The sequence below is a fragment of the Bacillus rossius genome, chromosome 3 (assembly GCF_032445375.1).
Source record: "Bacillus rossius redtenbacheri isolate Brsri chromosome 3, Brsri_v3, whole genome shotgun sequence".
Lineage (NCBI taxonomy): Eukaryota > Metazoa > Arthropoda > Insecta > Phasmatodea > Bacillidae > Bacillus > Bacillus rossius.
Window position 1 is genome coordinate 117,412,717 of NC_086332.1, and position 17,404 is coordinate 117,430,120.

Consider the following 17,404-nt stretch of genomic DNA (forward strand, 5'->3'; position numbering starts at 1 on the left):
ACATAATTGTTTCTTTCTTTTGAGCCTGCGAGCTCACTTAAAACCAGGGTCAAGTTAAAGGGATATGATTGTTTTACTTTTATATGTATTTTGTTGCCCCGGGTCTCCCTCCTTTTTGTAATTAATATATGTAATATATGTAATTAATACATGTTTACTTGAAAGTTAAATATAAAAGAAAAAACTAAGTAAATTATTTTAGTAAAAGGGCAGTTATATAAATAAAACCACCAGTCTTGTTATTTCATTATTATTCATCCTCGATCCACATAGCCTCCTAGAGTTCCTAGTAGGTTATAAATAAATTCCTTTGTACGACGTCTGGGCACCTCTGTGATTTTGGTTGTTGTTGTTTTGTTTTCTGGGCTGATGCTTCCAAGGCCTTAATTTTTACTTATTAATTTATTGAGTGTTTACCTGCAGCCCAGCGTAAGTTACAAAATGGTAATCAAACCGTGGTTTCCTGCTGCTACAAAATGGTAGCATAGAGCATGGTTCTGCTACAAGTTGGAAGTTGGTAGTAGTTAACGTGGTTTGGTTTATATGCATACCCAAATTTTATAAGCATAAATAAATAAAATAAAAATTTAGTTTAAAATTTAAAATTTAAATTTTAAAATAATTAAATATATAATTACAGGATTTTAGGGTTTATTTAGATTCAGATTGTATGACACATTATTGTAAGTCCTAAAACTGCCACCCCTCTTCTTTATTCTTAAATTTATTTAAGTTAAAATTCTGTTTTCCCTTTGACCGACGGACACGTATTTTTCTCCACGCCGCCCAAGGCGGGCACCTGGCCTCTACACCTAGCTGATGGTCTTATCTCTAGGACGTGCCCACCCGGTGCAAACATTACCCTCCCCCCCCCCCCTCCGCCCCTTATCACTCACGGCACGCGTAGTCGCATCAAGTTCAGTTCAGCGCCCAGGGTGACCTTCACAGGACGACTGTACTGCCACAGCGGCCTGCTGGGCGCGCAACTGGACGAACGTCCTTCGTTCCCCGAGCCAAGCAGTAATAATTAGTTTTCATTACCGGCTAGGCCGTATGTGTTTGACCCATCCTAGGTATAAAGTTGAAGTATTCTAAACAAAGATTTTTCGTTATTTTGGGCACATACTTCCCGACCTGCGGGAATAAAGATGGTATTATTAAACTAAGTTAAGTTAAGAGTGTCTTATGTATAGAGTTTAAGGTACCTTTTAAACAATAGTTTTAAGTTCTTTGTTGGTATTTTTTTAGACCAACCAACGTCAAAATTTAGTGTTCTTTTAATTTTTGTAAGATTGGACCAAGGTCCAACGACAAAATGAACACAATGCTCACGCCGGAGTGTCTCCTCCGTGATGAGCTTATGTATGAACTACAGTTCCGAGGCTTATCAGATCTCGGCAACGTGACCACGCTTCGGAAGCGACTCCGAGCGGCGTGTGCAGAAGAGATTCAGCCACAAATAGCTAATCTCGCGCACGTGGACCCATTAAATGAATTTAATTGTGTTTGTAACAAATTTCAAGATCTCTACAGCTATACTAATTCAGTAGCAGATGAAACAAATACGAGCCACATCCTACACGCGCTAACTCGTTTGAATCATATCGCCACGAGGTTTACTAACCTCAAGATAGTAGCCACAAACAAATTAAATGGGATCTACCAAAAGGAGATCGACAAATGTAGGCAACAGATCCCGGGTCTAACCTTCCAATTGCGGAGCAAACTAGCCGCATTAGATCAAGCATTACTTGAACTCGTAGAGGCAGCGGCAGGAGGAGTAATTGACACTCAAGTACAGCCACCTCCAACACAAATGGAACCTGGAAGTAGCATCAGCTCCCCACCACCTCCTTTACCCTCCCCTCCATCACCCCCCGTGACATCACGCCGCCAGGCATTACCTGTCATTACCTCGACATTCACCCAATTTCATTTTCCATCTGCGACAGTCATGGCGACGGGTACTCACCTGAGTACCAACGTCACTTACACCCATCCCACCCAATCATTCACCGCTCACCCATTCCATCAACCCCAACCCATGTACCTCCCCCCCACCACACCCACCATGTTCAACCCCTATCGTGAATTCAGGTCCGCCTTTTCATCCCTTCAGACCTCCCCGGAAGCCCCCCCCCCCCACCTCCTCGGCCATTGGCAGGTCAGCTTCGCCACTTAAAGCCTTTCCTTCCGCCCTGGCAGCTACGCTGCCACATGCAGCATCTGTGCCACCCGGTGGCAGAGTAGAGTCGCAACTTCCTTACATCAGCCCCGCCACCACATACCTGCCATTGGCCCCGCAGGTATATCAACCTCAACCTCAACCTCAACCTCAACCAGCCCCACCTCCATCCTCTACCCTAGCACCGAACCCAGTACCTGTATTTTCTACCTCCAATCAAGCAGCTGGAGGCAATTTCTATGCTAAGATTCCACATCCCGTGGAGAGGCTCTTAGCCAATTTCAAGGAAACCACAGGATTGGAGCCCAGGAGCCTAATCGAGTTCCTCAAGCATTTATTTAGGGTCAAACAAAAGGCTAATATTCCAGACAGGGAACTGCTGGAAATCATTTTCCCCTTCACACAACCACCCTTGAGCGAGCGAGTTACGCTCGCCATTGAGCAAAATCATTCATTTGACCAATTTCACGAAGAGTCGAAGACGTACTAAATTTTTTATTCCAGCCTGTTTGATGAGCAACATAAGGCTGGAATGGTACAACAGGCTACAACAAAGAAGTGAAGCCTTACTAAATTTCATAGCAGACATCAAACTAGCTGCACAAATTCTTCAGTTGCGAGTGTCTGAGAAAGAGATAGTATCAAACATCCTTGATGGAATTAATCTGCAGGAAAAATCGCGGGCAGTTTTCCAGTCTCGACCGCAAAACTTTGCTGAGCTTGACCGCCTGTGTATTTCCAACACAAACGTAGAATACGCTGACCACCAGCGAAACCGAGAAGCTAATTCCTACGCCCACAACAACGCACGGACAGCAACAGAAAATAAACAGCAATTTTCCAATAAACAATTCCAACAAAGGCACAAATAAGCCCCAGTACAAAGTTGAGAGCATACCGGTTTTTAGATACTGTAAAAAGTCTGGGCACTACATCGAACAGTGTCATGCAAAAAACTATCGGCCAAATTATCAAAATTTTCAACACTCAAAAACTGTGTAAATCGCTGGCTAGGAAGAATTCTTCCTAAGCCAGCAGTCCAAACAACAGTAAGAAATTTTTGTTTTCACACAGACTCAAAAAGAAAATCCAACCTCAAATTCCAACAACAAAACACAGCTTCCCCAAATAGGTGGAAAAATAAACAAAGAAAGCAAAAACACAAAAAAACCAAGAAAGTCAAAATTAACAAAAGAAAACAAACTGATCATAGCAACACTGTTACGCCCAGGGGTAATAAATGTAACTGTCCTCGCACGACTGACAAACGAACATGTCATTACATTTTCGTCAATCTACCCACAGTGTTACCCTATGCTAGAGGTGGGTTGTTACAGCAATTTTCGGTATCAGTACCAACATGATACTGATACAGTAATGTACTAGTTACAAGTATCTGATACTTTTGTATCAGATAGAGCAGTAGCTGTCCCAGGAAGCAACGAGGTATCAGCATTCTCGTTACAGGTTACACATCCTCCGTGCCGTCATCACCAGCGTAAAAAGGTATCGGTGTCTCTGATACATTATTTATCACGCCCGGTAATTCTCTACCTCTGTTACTCTCATGCCTGCCTGATACAGCCAGTATCAATCAGTTCAACATTCACTGCAGTTCGTCCTGGCCGTGGATTACCATGTACATTGTTGCGGGCTGTCATGCTTTGTAGTTAGTATCTTTATAGTGAAATAAGGAATGGATAAGTGCAAAAAAAAGACTTCATTTGTGTGGAATTTTTTCACGGAAAATAATGAGTTTGCTAAGTGTAATTTGTGTAAACAAAAACTGAGTTATAATGCAATACTATTTGTTAAATAGTGACTGAACTTGCAAAGTGTTTGTTTTTTTATCAATATTGGCACTGCTATCTGCCTGATGTACCTAACTCAAATGTCTATTGATATAGTATGCTTACTAATGTACCTATCTGTTTTTTTTTGTTTTTTTTTAATTTTTGATAAAATCTTAATCTTTTAATGTTTAATGTATGAAAACACTAGTTACTAATTGTTTTCGAAAAAAGAAAGTCCATATGTTGATTACATCTGTTAGTGTTAACTGAGAATTTATTTGCATTTTCGTAGCTGTTAGGTGCACAAATATAAATATTATATCTTGTATTAATGTACTTTTTAATATTAAAATTTCATTAGTTTTATTATTGAACGAGACGGTGCACGCACTGCGCACTGAGCATACTTTGATGTGGGACAATAAACAAAACGACTCGTAGCTATTTCGCTCTGCGCCTCTCCTTCAACGCCTTCCCCTGTGCTTCCTCCCCTACATTATTTCCCTTCTTTATCCCTTATTCGTCGTGCCGCTCCCTCCCCTTTCACAAGCTCCGCCCAAGTGACCGTCATCTGCGATCGGGTTCTGCGCATGCGCACATTGGCCGTGGTGTTGTTCCAGGCGAATTCAAAAACTGATACTAAAGTTCTTGATACTTTTCAAGTGTACTCGTTTGCCAACCATGATACAGGCGTGTATCAGTTACAAAATATCAGGTTGATACTTTTCGACCCACCTCTACCCTATGCAAACACAACAATTGGAAAACAGGAAGTCCCAGGTCTAATTGATACTGGATCTGTGCGATCATTTGTGTCAGGCCAGCTGTTCAGGAAATTACAACAGGACTGTTTGACTCAAAAGGTGGAGCCAATAGAAATACAGTGTTTTACAGCTGCTGAACAGCCTTTGAAAGTAAATCGCATTGTCCTTGTTAAAGTAAAAATCGACTTGTTTTCTTGGACTTTCCCATTCTTAGTAGCAGATGATTTAGCCACAGATTTAATTTTTGGTTCAGATTTCATTGTTAAAACAGGCATGATAATTGATTTGAAAGCACAAAAATTTCACTTTAAATTTAACAACCAAGTTTTTGTTTCTTTTGAGTCACCTGACGCAAAATGTAAGAGCAATGTAAATGCCATTCACACAGATGCTAAAGGTGAAAACAACATTTCGCTAACCCACCTTAACTCCGAACATAGACAATAAATAGAAAAGTTATGCAGGAACTTTCCCGACGTTTTGAGTGAAAAATTAGGACGCACCCATCTCACACATTGTGAATTTAAGCTTTTGGACAAAACCCCAGTTAGGTGTCATCCTTATCAATTATTAGGACCTAAAATGCAGATAATGCGGGATCACATACAGAATTTGTTAGACAAAGATGTCATCGAACCTTCCACCTCCAGTTTCGCCTCCCCGGAATTTTTGGTACCCAAAGATCAAGGTCAAGGTCACCGCATGGTGGTCGATTTTTGCAGTGTCAACCGTCAAATTGAAGTAGAAATGACACCATTACCAGATCTAAATACGGCATGGCACTGGTTCAGTAAAGCCAAATTTTTCAGTGTGTTTGACCTAAACTCGGCCTATCATCAAATACCACTAACTCCAGAGTCAAAACACGTCACAGGTTTCTGCGTTCCGTGGAATCTCTACCAATACAAAGAAGTACCTTTCGTTCAAGCCACAGGCAAGTGTTAACACACCTTCTAGACCAAATTTTCGGTGACCTGAAATTCAAATTCGCTTTTAATTATCTTGATGACGTTGTTTATTCAGAAACTTTTGAAGAGCATATTGCTCATTTACAAGAAGTTCTTGAGCAACTACGTAAAGCTGGCCTAATGGTCAATACAAAGAAGGTAAAATTTGCAGTGCAGAAAATCTCTTTCCTCGGACACCTGATTTCAAGTAGAGGAGTAACCATAGACTCAAGTCGCACACAAGCGATAAAGGATTTCCAACCCCCTTAAGATGCTAAAGGCATTTCCAGATTTATCGGCATGGCAAATTTCTACGCTAAATTCATACCTAATTTTGCTGAGCATGCAGCACCACTGAATGCTCTATGTAAGAAAAATTCAATTTTCAATTGGGGTCCAGAACAGGACAAAGCCTTTGATTTCCTAAAACAGGAAATAGCTAGCCCTCCAGTGCTCCAAATGGCTGATTTCAGTAAGCCTTTTATTCTGCAAATCGATGCATCCACCGTGGCCATCGGTGCAGTGTTATCCCAAGAGTTCGATGGTTGCAGGCAACCTATAGCTTTTGCCTCCCGCACCCTAACACACCAGGAGAGAAAAGCCTTCTCGGTATACGAACTTGAGTGCCTTGCTGTAGTTTTCGGCATAGATAAGTTTCGGCCATATCTAGATCATAAAGAATTTCTACTAGAAACAGACAACCAGGCCCTTGCTAGGCTTTTAGTCCATCCGAAGCAATTAGGTAAATTAGGTCGCTGGTTTGTAAAAATTGCTTCCCTCAAATTCAACATCCAACATATTCGTGGTTCACAAAACATTGTGGCAGACACTCTTTCTTGAATGTTCGAGAACCCTTCCAACTCCGATATTCAGGAAAAAATCCCATTGCCTGCCGTGCATCAAAATTCTGATCCACAATTGTCAGACATAATTAACCAAATAAAATCAGGCTCACCTCCAAAATATTACAAACTTTCAAAAGGCATACTTTACCGAAGGACCCAACAAGGAAAAAGTTTCAGAATAGCCCTACCTCAAAATCTCAGGGACATGGGTTTTTAGTATTACCTATCGTCACCTTTAGGCGCACATTTAGGAATTTTCAAAACTATTGAAAACATTCACAGGAATTTTATCTGGGATGGGATGCACAAGGCTATTACACAAAGGATAAAACTGTGCAAATTATGAGCATTGAGTAAACCTGCGCAGCAGACCCAGTTCGGCTATTTAAGTTCTGACGTGGCCGAAAGGCCCATGCAAAAGCTTTTCATAGATTTTGTGGGACCCTTCCCAAGATCAAAGGACGGAAATACAATGCTTTTGGTATGTGTAGACGCCTTTTCAAAATTTGTGTGGTTAATTCCAGTCAGGAGAGCCACTGCCGAAATTACCATTCGAGCCCTACAAAACAACATTTTAAAAATTTCTGGAGTTCCTTCCATCATTGTTTCCGATAATGCCACAAACTTTAAATCGACTCTTTTCAAAAGCATGTGTTTTTTACACGGAATACAGCATGTAACAACTACATCATACTATCCCCAGCCTTCGCATGCGGAGCGTTTGAACAGAAACCTCCGATCTGCTCTCATAGCATTTCATGCGAACTCGCAGGATAAGTGGGATTCTAACCTCGTGTGGTTACAGATGGCTTTCAATTCGGCCAGTCATGAAGGTCACAAAACAACACAGTTTGAACTCATGTTTACCTACCAGCCCAACACCCCACTCTCTAATCAATGGTATTTGAAAGAGTTACTACCAGACGACCCCAGGAACATTAAGGAAGTCTGGAGTAGAGCTCGTTGAAACCTGCACTTAGCCCATGAGGCAAGTAGACAGAAATATAACAGAAAACGTTCTCCCAATCCCTACAGACTAGGTGATTTGGTGCGTGCGTGTGTGCGTACGTGCGTATGTGCGTATATAGTGTTGTATGTAATTCAATAAAGTTGGTCACTAAAAAAAATAATTGTTGCACTCTTACTTTTATGAATGCTCAATATTAATATTATGCATTGTTTTTATAATTATTATTGAATGATGTTATAAATTGGGCCCAAATGGTTAACCATGTAATCAGTTCAAACATTATAACTATTACTTATTTTTTACTTCAATCCTGTACTTCATAAAATTAGTGTAATACAGTTTTGCTGAGAACAATATTTGCAATTTGATTTGACTACACAAATATTTTACATTCAATTTGATATTCGCTTCGCATCTTAAACCCAGAATTTGCACAGGCCTAATTGTATGTTTGGTCAACACCACCCCATGTTGTGTTACAGTGCAGCAAGTGTATACACACATGGGTGTGTTCTGTGCAGTGAAAGAGCCAGAAGAGCCGCCGTGAGGCATCGGAAGCTGTACGTCAAGATCTTCTTCAACGACAGTGTGGTGTGTGAGTCCAGCCGCCACCCACTGAACGACACGTTTGCCGTGACTTTCGGGGAGGTGTTCCCTATCTGCATCATCCAGCTACCAGAATGCCTGAAGATCGAGCTGCACGAAGAGGAGAGCACTTTTAAAAGACATTTGATTGCAGAAGTATACGTGCCCTTTCCTTCCAGGTTTGTTTCATGAAGCAATGAATAATTATAACATTTTTAACACTTTTCAGTACATAGTTTTTAAAAATCTTCAAACTTCCAAAAACTCTTAGCAGTATTAGAGTTAAAAATGTGATATATTATGCATTATTTGTTTATAAATATGTTATGTAACAAATATATACGTGTTCAAATTAACCTCAATTGAAATTTAGACCGCATCGTTTTTTGTCAGATATGCAAACTTTTTCTACTGAATAATTAATATGACATAGCTTATTGATGGACCAAAAATTTTAACAATTACCTATAGAATTTTTTTTTATTTATTTTTTTTTTTTTCAAATTATAAAAGTAAATTTTTTTTATTAAAGATTTGACAAATCACATAAATTTTAATTATATATTTATGAATATAAAACCAAAATTATTGTACTTTCTTTTTAAATTTGTAATAAATATTTGAAACTAAATTTTAAAAAAAAATTTTTTAAATGAATGTATGTATGTATGTCTTAATATGTGAAGTTTTTTAAAATCTATATTTATGTATGTGTTTCTTATTTGTTATGCATCATGATTGTAGCATCAGCCAATTAATGTCTCCCCTGACTGTTTGGCTAACATTAAAAACTATAATTTTATTTTAATTTATTTTTAAATACATTTCTGAAACTAGTTCAAATCAAATATATGTCAAAAATTACAGAAATTGTTTTATTTTAAAGGTATTTTTGTTTACCTATGTAAACATATTTAATACTGTGCAAATATAACTGTCTTGCTGTAAATATAAAATTGTTACAAATAGGGAAGCGGGTTCAAAAAGGATGCCGTGTTAATTAAATACTGTTTTATTTCTTACCGAATATTAACAATATTAATTAAATCATGACCTTAAAATATCTGCCTACAAATTAAGTAATCTCTTTTTCATGACATTTACAATTTACTCTCTCCACTGGACACTGGGTCTCCCTACTGCTCGTCTCTTGCCGCGCACCTCTGTCCCAACACTGCCTCGCACTGCTCACTCGTCTGTCACACACACAACACAGTCCCAGATGTTTCTGTCCTCGATGCACAAATCTTCGCTCACAAAGCCTGTCGCTCGTCGTCCACTTTTGCTCACCAAGGGGTATTTCGCCCTCTTCACTTCACTGCTCTCACAGGATTCCAAGGATCTGCCAGTGTCGTCACCAGCCTGGCGCACACACACGCCAGTGTCGCCAACACACACACTTTGCTGCAGGCCGGGCTCCGTCTTAAATACCTGCCAAGTCCCGACATTGAAAGGTCTCATAGCCCTCAAAGTGTCGCATCATCAGCAGTGACTGATCAAGAGTTCTGACCGCCCTAGGCTAATTATGAGGATGTGCCCCCACCAGGTGTGTGTGTTACGATCTGCCTAAAAAGTAGTATATTAGTTTTGACTTTGTTTACTAGTGTGAAAATTTTAACATGGTTCATACTACCTATAAATGTTTTCAGATCGATCTGCAAGCGAAACTAACGTCCTTTAATCTGCACGACATTCAACCTTAGGGTGGCAAACCATTTTTTTAGCTGACCGTACGTAAAGGCAAAGCACCTCACGCATTATACGACCAAATCATGACATGTGACTGCAGGCTACCAAGTAGAAAACCAAATCCATGTTGTGTTTGGCCGCATGACTTGTATTGGCTGCAATGATGCTAGATTAATAGTGCATGCGAAGACACGATTTCAGCGCACCCCCCCTCCCCCGAACCTCGTGCCTTAGGCTGCAGCTTAATTAGCCTAAGGGTTAATCAGGCCCTGATCATCAGAATCCCAGAGTTAACTCTCGAAGGTCCAAGAACAATGGCATTCTAGTTACACCACTTCACGTAGACGGGGCTCTGGGAACGTGCCGAACCCTTGAGAGATGCAAAGAATCTCTACACTCAATGGCAAAATGCTTAGGGAAGGGGAAGGGGGGAGTGAGGCACCGCTGCTAATCAGATGAGGCGTGTTGCGGTATTGAAGGGAAGGTCACTATTTGCATCATGACCCAACCGCTGACACGCACATAGGCTGGCTGGCCAGCCTCGTTGCTAGAGTCCTAATAACATATAAGAATTTTCAGCAAACTGATATCTAAATGATTTATTCGTATGCATTTTTAAAACCTGTCACAACACTGGCCGGCTGTTCATTAGTTTTGTTTAAAACGGTGGAAAGGAACTTGTATGGATCTGGTAGGAAATATCTGCTTATAAACTTAAGGCACAATGACTCTGTTATTCTGACATGCTATGACATGTTGGAGCAGGTATCCACAGCGACCTCCTGACCGCCCTCCCTAGGGCTCTGACTGCCGCTGGCTTTATTCAAGCATGGCACACACTTCACTCTTCATAACATTTCACATGTCTGTTTGTTTTCCTTATGAAATCAGTGTCAAATAGACTTGTGCTCAGTAAAAGATATAGATAGTTTCATCATGCATTGCATCATGTTCATGCCTGTTTTGGTGACAATTGGTGGTCTAATATGCTTTTCTTGGGTATCATTCTTTTTCGGAAGATGTCTGCTATTAAAATAAATTTAAATTTAATTTTGATAAGTTATGAATTTCGTTCCAGAGACGACTGAACACTGAGGACTTGGTGAGAAAAAAAAGCATATTTTCATTTATAGTGGTTGTGGTTGGGTCAGTCAGTCCTATATGTTCATTACGCCCCTTCCCCATATACTATGTCTATGACCTTATTGCTGGGAACAATGAGGATTCATAACAATGGGGTGTTAGTGTAGCTACATCTAAAACGTAAACACTACAATTATTGCCTATAACTAGCAGTTGCAGCTTAAGTCAAACAAATCTAAGTAAGATGACCAAAATGTTTGTAGTTCAACAATTTCTCTTTTTTAATAGTGCTTTATCCCCCTCAGAAGAGCCAACCGGTTGAGGGAGAGAGAGAAAAAATAGCAGTGTCTTTGGTTAGGAGTAACAGTTTTCATTTTACATGATACACAGCTTGGTTGCCCTGCACTGGCTTTGAAATGTACTGCTGTTGGATGGTTTAAAACATGTTCGTCAAAAGTCTTAATAATGAATGGATGCTTTGATGAAAATTTACAGATCTTTACATAGCATTTAATGCATAAATATTTATTCAGTAATGATATTACTTTATCAGACATTACAATTTAGGATGAATTAATCTTTCTCTGAATGATAAAAAAAATAGGTTCACAGCATTGTGCCACTCGGCAGAATGAAGCACTGGAACTGTGGGAGGTGACTTCTTGTGACATACATGTGGGACCTCGCCTGCTCTCACACGCGCGTGCCTGCAGCTCGACGACGCTGCAGAACTGCAAGGCCATGCGGCTGGAGTTCAGCAGCACCCAGGTGGTGGTGCCGAGCCACTCTGGGGTCGGCAGCGGCTTGTACTTCAGCCCGTTCCCTGGAGGCAGCAGCCTGGGACGCGAGTGCCTCCACACGTCCGGGTACGTGTCGTGCAGAGCGGGCTGGGGCGTCGACAGCAGCGAGGGCAACATCCTCGCAGTGCCCGACAAGTATCTCACGCACACCAGGTTAGTGTTGAGGGACGGTTACCCTGCCCAAATTATTAGCACTCTACATTTATTTACCTATATATATTTTGCATATATTGCAGGAGATATCTATGTTCCGATTACACACATTTTCCTGCAACAAGCTGAACCACCATTTGTGGAAATGTCTCACGTGGGGGAAGACATGTCATTTGATGATGATCACCTGTTGTCTTGCCTCTGCAATTCGTCCTGCACCGCATTCACTGCCTGCTCTGTGCTGTCAGTCCCATGATGTTGAACACAGCTGACTGCACCCTTGTTGAGCTTGCCAATATTTTGCTACTCTACGGCGAAGTGAAGTGTAGTGGTACCTAGGGCTGCGCGGTAGATGAATCAGGGGAATTTTCTCCACTGCTGGATACTGTTGCGAGAGTTGAACAGCTGCTCCAGCACTGCCAGGAGGGCTGACTGGTGCAGCAAGGTGCCAGGAGGGTGCATCGAGGAGTGCTGAAACGACCATGCATGCCCTCACTGAGGCTCACTGAGCAGCACCAACACTCGCATCATCCCCACAAGGTCCAGGCCATTGCTCCAGTTCCGTGTGTGTTTCCTTCACTGTTCATTGTTGTGACATCATGTTCTCTTCACGGACGAGGCCCAATTCACAAGGGGCGGTGTGTCAGTTCCCACAACATCCATGTGTGGGCACAGGAAAACTGCATGCTAATAACCTAGGATGTATCCAGCTTTAAACAGAAAGGGGAATATTTTTGGGAACCGACACGGATTCAGTTTCTTTCATAGAGAAGGAGGGTCCATGGGCCGTACAATAATAAATAACATCAAAGGGAAAAACATAATTTATTTTTTAAAAAATTTTAACCAATTGTTTTATGACAAGTTACAAATTTTCCCCAACTACAGGACTTGCTCCTGGCTGTATTTATTTTTTTCCACTTCAAAAGGAGGTGCAGCATTTCCCTCCTCCCCCCTGCTATTACCATCACTCTATATACACCCATTCTAAGAACTTTAATAGATTTCAGTAATATACACCATCGATATGTGAACAGGGTTTTAGAACAACCATGTGCCAGCCCCCTTCATGAGTAGCATGCTTTAAATTTTCCTTCCGCAGGTGTATTGCTTGAGCTTTTGGAATATGTAGCATTGACCATCCAGCATGCCACGTGGTTTAGACACGACGGTGCACCACTGAACGTGCACATGCTGTCGACGGTCACCTCTACGAACGATTGGGGTGACGGTGGATTGGCAGTGGTAGCCCAGTTGAGTGGCCTACACATTCGCTGAGTTATATCCTGTGGGGCCACATGAAGAGTGGAGTCCCAGTAGAATCTGTTTGCGCGACTTATGGCTGTGGGCATCACTGAAACGTGTAATAGCAACTGCTTTCATGGATGCAGAATCACTGCAGCAACGACGTACGTACTTCGCTCTGCTCATTAACGCGTGTAGGGAGAGCTGGATGGTGCGGGGAAGCGGGGTAATGATCAGCCTTGTTAAACAGAGCCCCCTGAAGGAGGGGGGGGGGGACAGAAGTAATGAACAGTGTTGCTAAACATAAAAACTCATTTGGGGGGAAGGGGATGCTCCACAGCTAGTCACGTGGCTGTGTTATTCTCAGCTGCTTGTGACGTCATATCTCTCTCCCCTCGCCGAACCTTGTGGCAGGAAGCATCTGCAATATATTTTATGTTTGAAGCAAAAAGTCTGTAAATTGTATGAAATGACAAATATAGCCATTTACAAAGGCTATTTACATTATTGAGAACTCAAAAATATAGTTTTTAAAATTTTTGTCTGTTTATCTGTTCGAGCATCAATCGAAAACCACTGGATGGATTTTGATGAAGTTTTTTTTTAATGGTAAGCTCTTTGGCTAACTTAGAAACTAGACTATTTCAAAATACAGAATACCATCTAAGGGGCTGAAAGCAAGGGTAAATATGGTTGAACGATAATTAATTATATTTCCGAAACTAATCAAGCTTAATAAAAAATATAATAGGTACCAATAATTAACATTCAAAAACTATCCACCATAATTTTTATACTTTGCGAGTTTCAACCCCGAAGGGGTGAAAAAGTGGTAAGTATGTTTTAGAAGTTAATAATTATATCTCTGAATTTAATTAGGTAGAATGAATGATTTTGGGTACCAATAATAAACATACGAAAACGTACAACAATTTTTTATATTTTGCGACTTGGAAATCCGTCAAGAATATTTATTTTAATTTAGAGACAACCCATGACAGTTCAAAATAGTGGGAAGATAATTGCTGAGAAAGGTTGCAAAGCTGTGTGATAAGTCAAAAGCCTGGAAAAGGGAATTATAGTGACAACATGTTACGTTATCCGTTATGATGGCAACTATTTACCACCTGTTTTGATTTTTCCTTGGGTAAATTTCTGTGATATAATGCTAATTGGTGCTCCACCAAACTTCTTAGGTTTAACCAGTCCATCGGGTTGGATGAATGGTGAACTTATTGTAAAAACAATGAAGCTTTCCATACAATTTTCTTACAGCTCAAAGAATAACCCATCCCTTTTGAACAATGACAACCATGAAGGTCATATAAATTTAGAGATCTTTGAGTTAGCCAAAGTAAATGTTGTTCACATTTGACATTTCCTCTATATTCATTGCACCGAATATAGCCACTCAATGTTCGTCTGTATTGCCCTTTCAAAAAGTTTTATAACTCTGCTATTGATTTTTGGAGGTTAAGCCTACCAGGGAAAACTTTATCAATTTATGAAGTAGGTGAATTCTGTGGAACATGCTTGCCACGTGCATTGACACCAAGTAACATCATCAATGCTTTTAAGAAGGCTGATATTTTCCCTTATGACCCACAAGCATTCAGCGATGATGACTTCCTCCCAAGCTCAGTTACGGAACGGCCCCTACCTAAAATTTGACAACAGAGGAAGCTAACAACTTAGCGGGTCCATTAAGTGGTTTCTGTGGTGTTCACAGACTCATCCATGCTACCTAGGTTTTGCCAAATGAAGAGGCAGCTAATACAACACCAAAGATTTCCAAAAGTTCTGCTGAAATCAGAGGCTATCCAAAGGCAGAATATGGAATAGACACTGGGAACCGCAGAGAGCTTGGTAGCAGCAGAGTTTTGACTGCAAAGAAGTCTGTTTATCGCTGAGAGTGAATATTCGAAATCTGACAGTAAGGGAAATGTCTCTCCAAGCAACGAGAGTGAATATCTGTCTGATTTTATTTCAGCTCAATATTCATTTCTGCTAAATGACAGAGAACTCATAGAATATATGTAGTTATGTTATAGTAAAGTTTAAGTATAAGATGTGTAAAATGCAAAGGTAAACAATTTTGCCAGTTCTCGATAAATGAAACGATGGGGAAAAATATGAAGTAAAACTTTATTAGGTGTTAAAAAAAAAACAAGTGAAGTTTATTTTTCCACAAGAAGATGATATTTCAGTAGTGACTCGTTCAGATATCTTGCTTACACTGCCTACTCCAAAAGGGTGTGATAGTAAAACTGATTGTCAAAATCATTTCTGAAGTGGCCTGTGAGATTTGCTTCATTCAATATGCTCTTAAAAGGTTGCTTATGGACTTCAGAAAACTATTTATTTGCATCAGTAGTTTTATTAATGGGATTAATTTTCTTAAGTTTATTTGTAATTATGTAGTACTGTGTTCAATGATTTTACATAGAATGTAAAAGTCTAAGTAAATTAATATTACTACTTGACACCATAACAACTTGAGGTGTGTATGACCTGTGGTGCCCCAGTGACCGGCCCTGTGACACTACAAGTTTTCTCCACTCACTCCTAATCTTCTGCTCACTTTACAGCAGGGTTGGCAGCGGTGGGCCCAGCCCGCGGGTTTTGGGTTGGGGTTTTTCGATAAAACCTACTTGAAAAAACTCGGGCGGGTTTTATTGAAGTGGGTTTTATGTTAATTTCAAAATAAAAGTACGATAACATTTTATACCTAATTGAAGTACTATTTGTACACAAACACTTGAAGCTTTTTATTGCCTATGGAAGCTATGCATAGTTACCAATTCCACCAATTAGCCTGTTTATGTAAATAAAGAATCTGTGGAATGGAGGAACTTAGTTCAAAAAAAATCTTCCTGTTTTTAATGTGTTTTTCATTTACCTCTGAAATAACAATAATAATGCAATGTTCCATTGTTATTGGCTTCACATGTTTTATTATGACCTCGAAACTAAAACTACTAAAATATGCAAACACTTTCCAATGTTTCATTGTCAAGTCACATATTTATTAGTCAATAGTCATTAACACAATTTTTACAAGTCCTTAACACATTTTGAACAATTCCATCAATCACCAATCCAAAGGCTGCCCATTAAAATATCGGTACACGTTAACTAGTTTGTGAGCTTTGTCAACTCCTAGCTTGTTTCTCAGTTTTGACCAAACATGACCGAAAGTTAAAAATACTCTTTCGATTGATGCAGAACTTGCTGGGCAGCTAAGAAAATCTGAAAATAATTTGCACATGTTAGGAGATGGTTTTTTACAGTACAGGTTTTTTTTCTCAGCAAGCATCCACCACTTCCGAGGAGAGAAACTTGCAACCACAGATGCATGAAACAAAGAATTGGGGTAGAAGTCTAGGTATAGTTAAGTATTGATTTCAAAGTAGGACATTGTGTGAGTATATATTCTTTTAAGTTTCTTGATGAACAAATAATTGACTATAAAAATATTAAAAAACATATTTGTATTTGAAGTTCAGTTAAAAACTTTGAAATTATCATGTTAAAAATTATTCTCAAATTACGTAACTTTTCTAATAAAAATTATGGTACAACCACAAAGCATGATATGTATGTGTAAAACACTACTTGTCAACACGTAAAAAAAAATCCAAAAATTAATTGAATAAAACCCAGGTTTTTTTTCCAACCCTGCTTTACAGTGCTTGTGACCACACTGTGACTTGCTTTAGTGACATTTACACATTCCGTGTGATAACCATTGAAAAGTAGGTAATCTATGTATGTTTCCTTCATGAGGCAAGATCACACAGGAGTCAGTTGCTTAGTGGAGCTGGTACTATTGTACCAAGACAAACCTTTTTCTGTCTGATGAATGCATGAGGTGAGATTGGTTGGCATGGATCAGGGTAGAATGAAGATGGGAGGGAAACATAATTCACACCATACAAGTGTCTGAAACACTGTCAACAATAAAATTAACACATCACTGAGGTTTTTTAAGTCAGATCCTTGACTTCAACAAGGAGACTTTTATTTCTTATTCTTAAAAACCTTGTGATCTTGGCAATGAATGTTTAATTGAAATTTTTTGTTACTGAAAATAACTTTTTTATTTTCAGATTATTAACAAATAATATAATATTTGTTAAACATCGTTACATAAAAATGTATAATAATGAGTTTTTTTCCTTCAGGGACAATGGCAGTGCAGACATAATGGCTCTGCTTCACACAGATGGTCCTGTCGCAGTGACCAAGCTGAGGCAGTGGGTAGAGAAGTCCCACTTGGATCCAAATGACCCAAGCAATGCTTCTTTCTTCAATATTATCAAGGTACAGTATTAAGTAAGCTCTC

The 17,404-nt window shown here is 39.7% G+C and overlaps 1 protein-coding gene across 4 annotated transcripts in view; it reads left to right on the top strand.

Annotated features, from left to right (window-relative positions):
- LOC134531185 (coiled-coil and C2 domain-containing protein 2A) overlaps positions 1-17,404 on the top strand; it is a 210,444-nt gene that overhangs the window by 99,987 nt on the left and 93,053 nt on the right. For all 4 annotated transcript variants that reach the window (XM_063366819.1, XM_063366822.1, XM_063366821.1 and 1 more), the window contains exons 13-15: positions 8,026-8,268; positions 11,575-11,814; positions 17,244-17,382. In XM_063366819.1, coding sequence (XP_063222889.1) covers positions 8,026-8,268; positions 11,575-11,814; positions 17,244-17,382 — 622 coding nt within the window. The remainder of the gene's footprint in view (positions 1-8,025; positions 8,269-11,574; positions 11,815-17,243; positions 17,383-17,404) is intronic.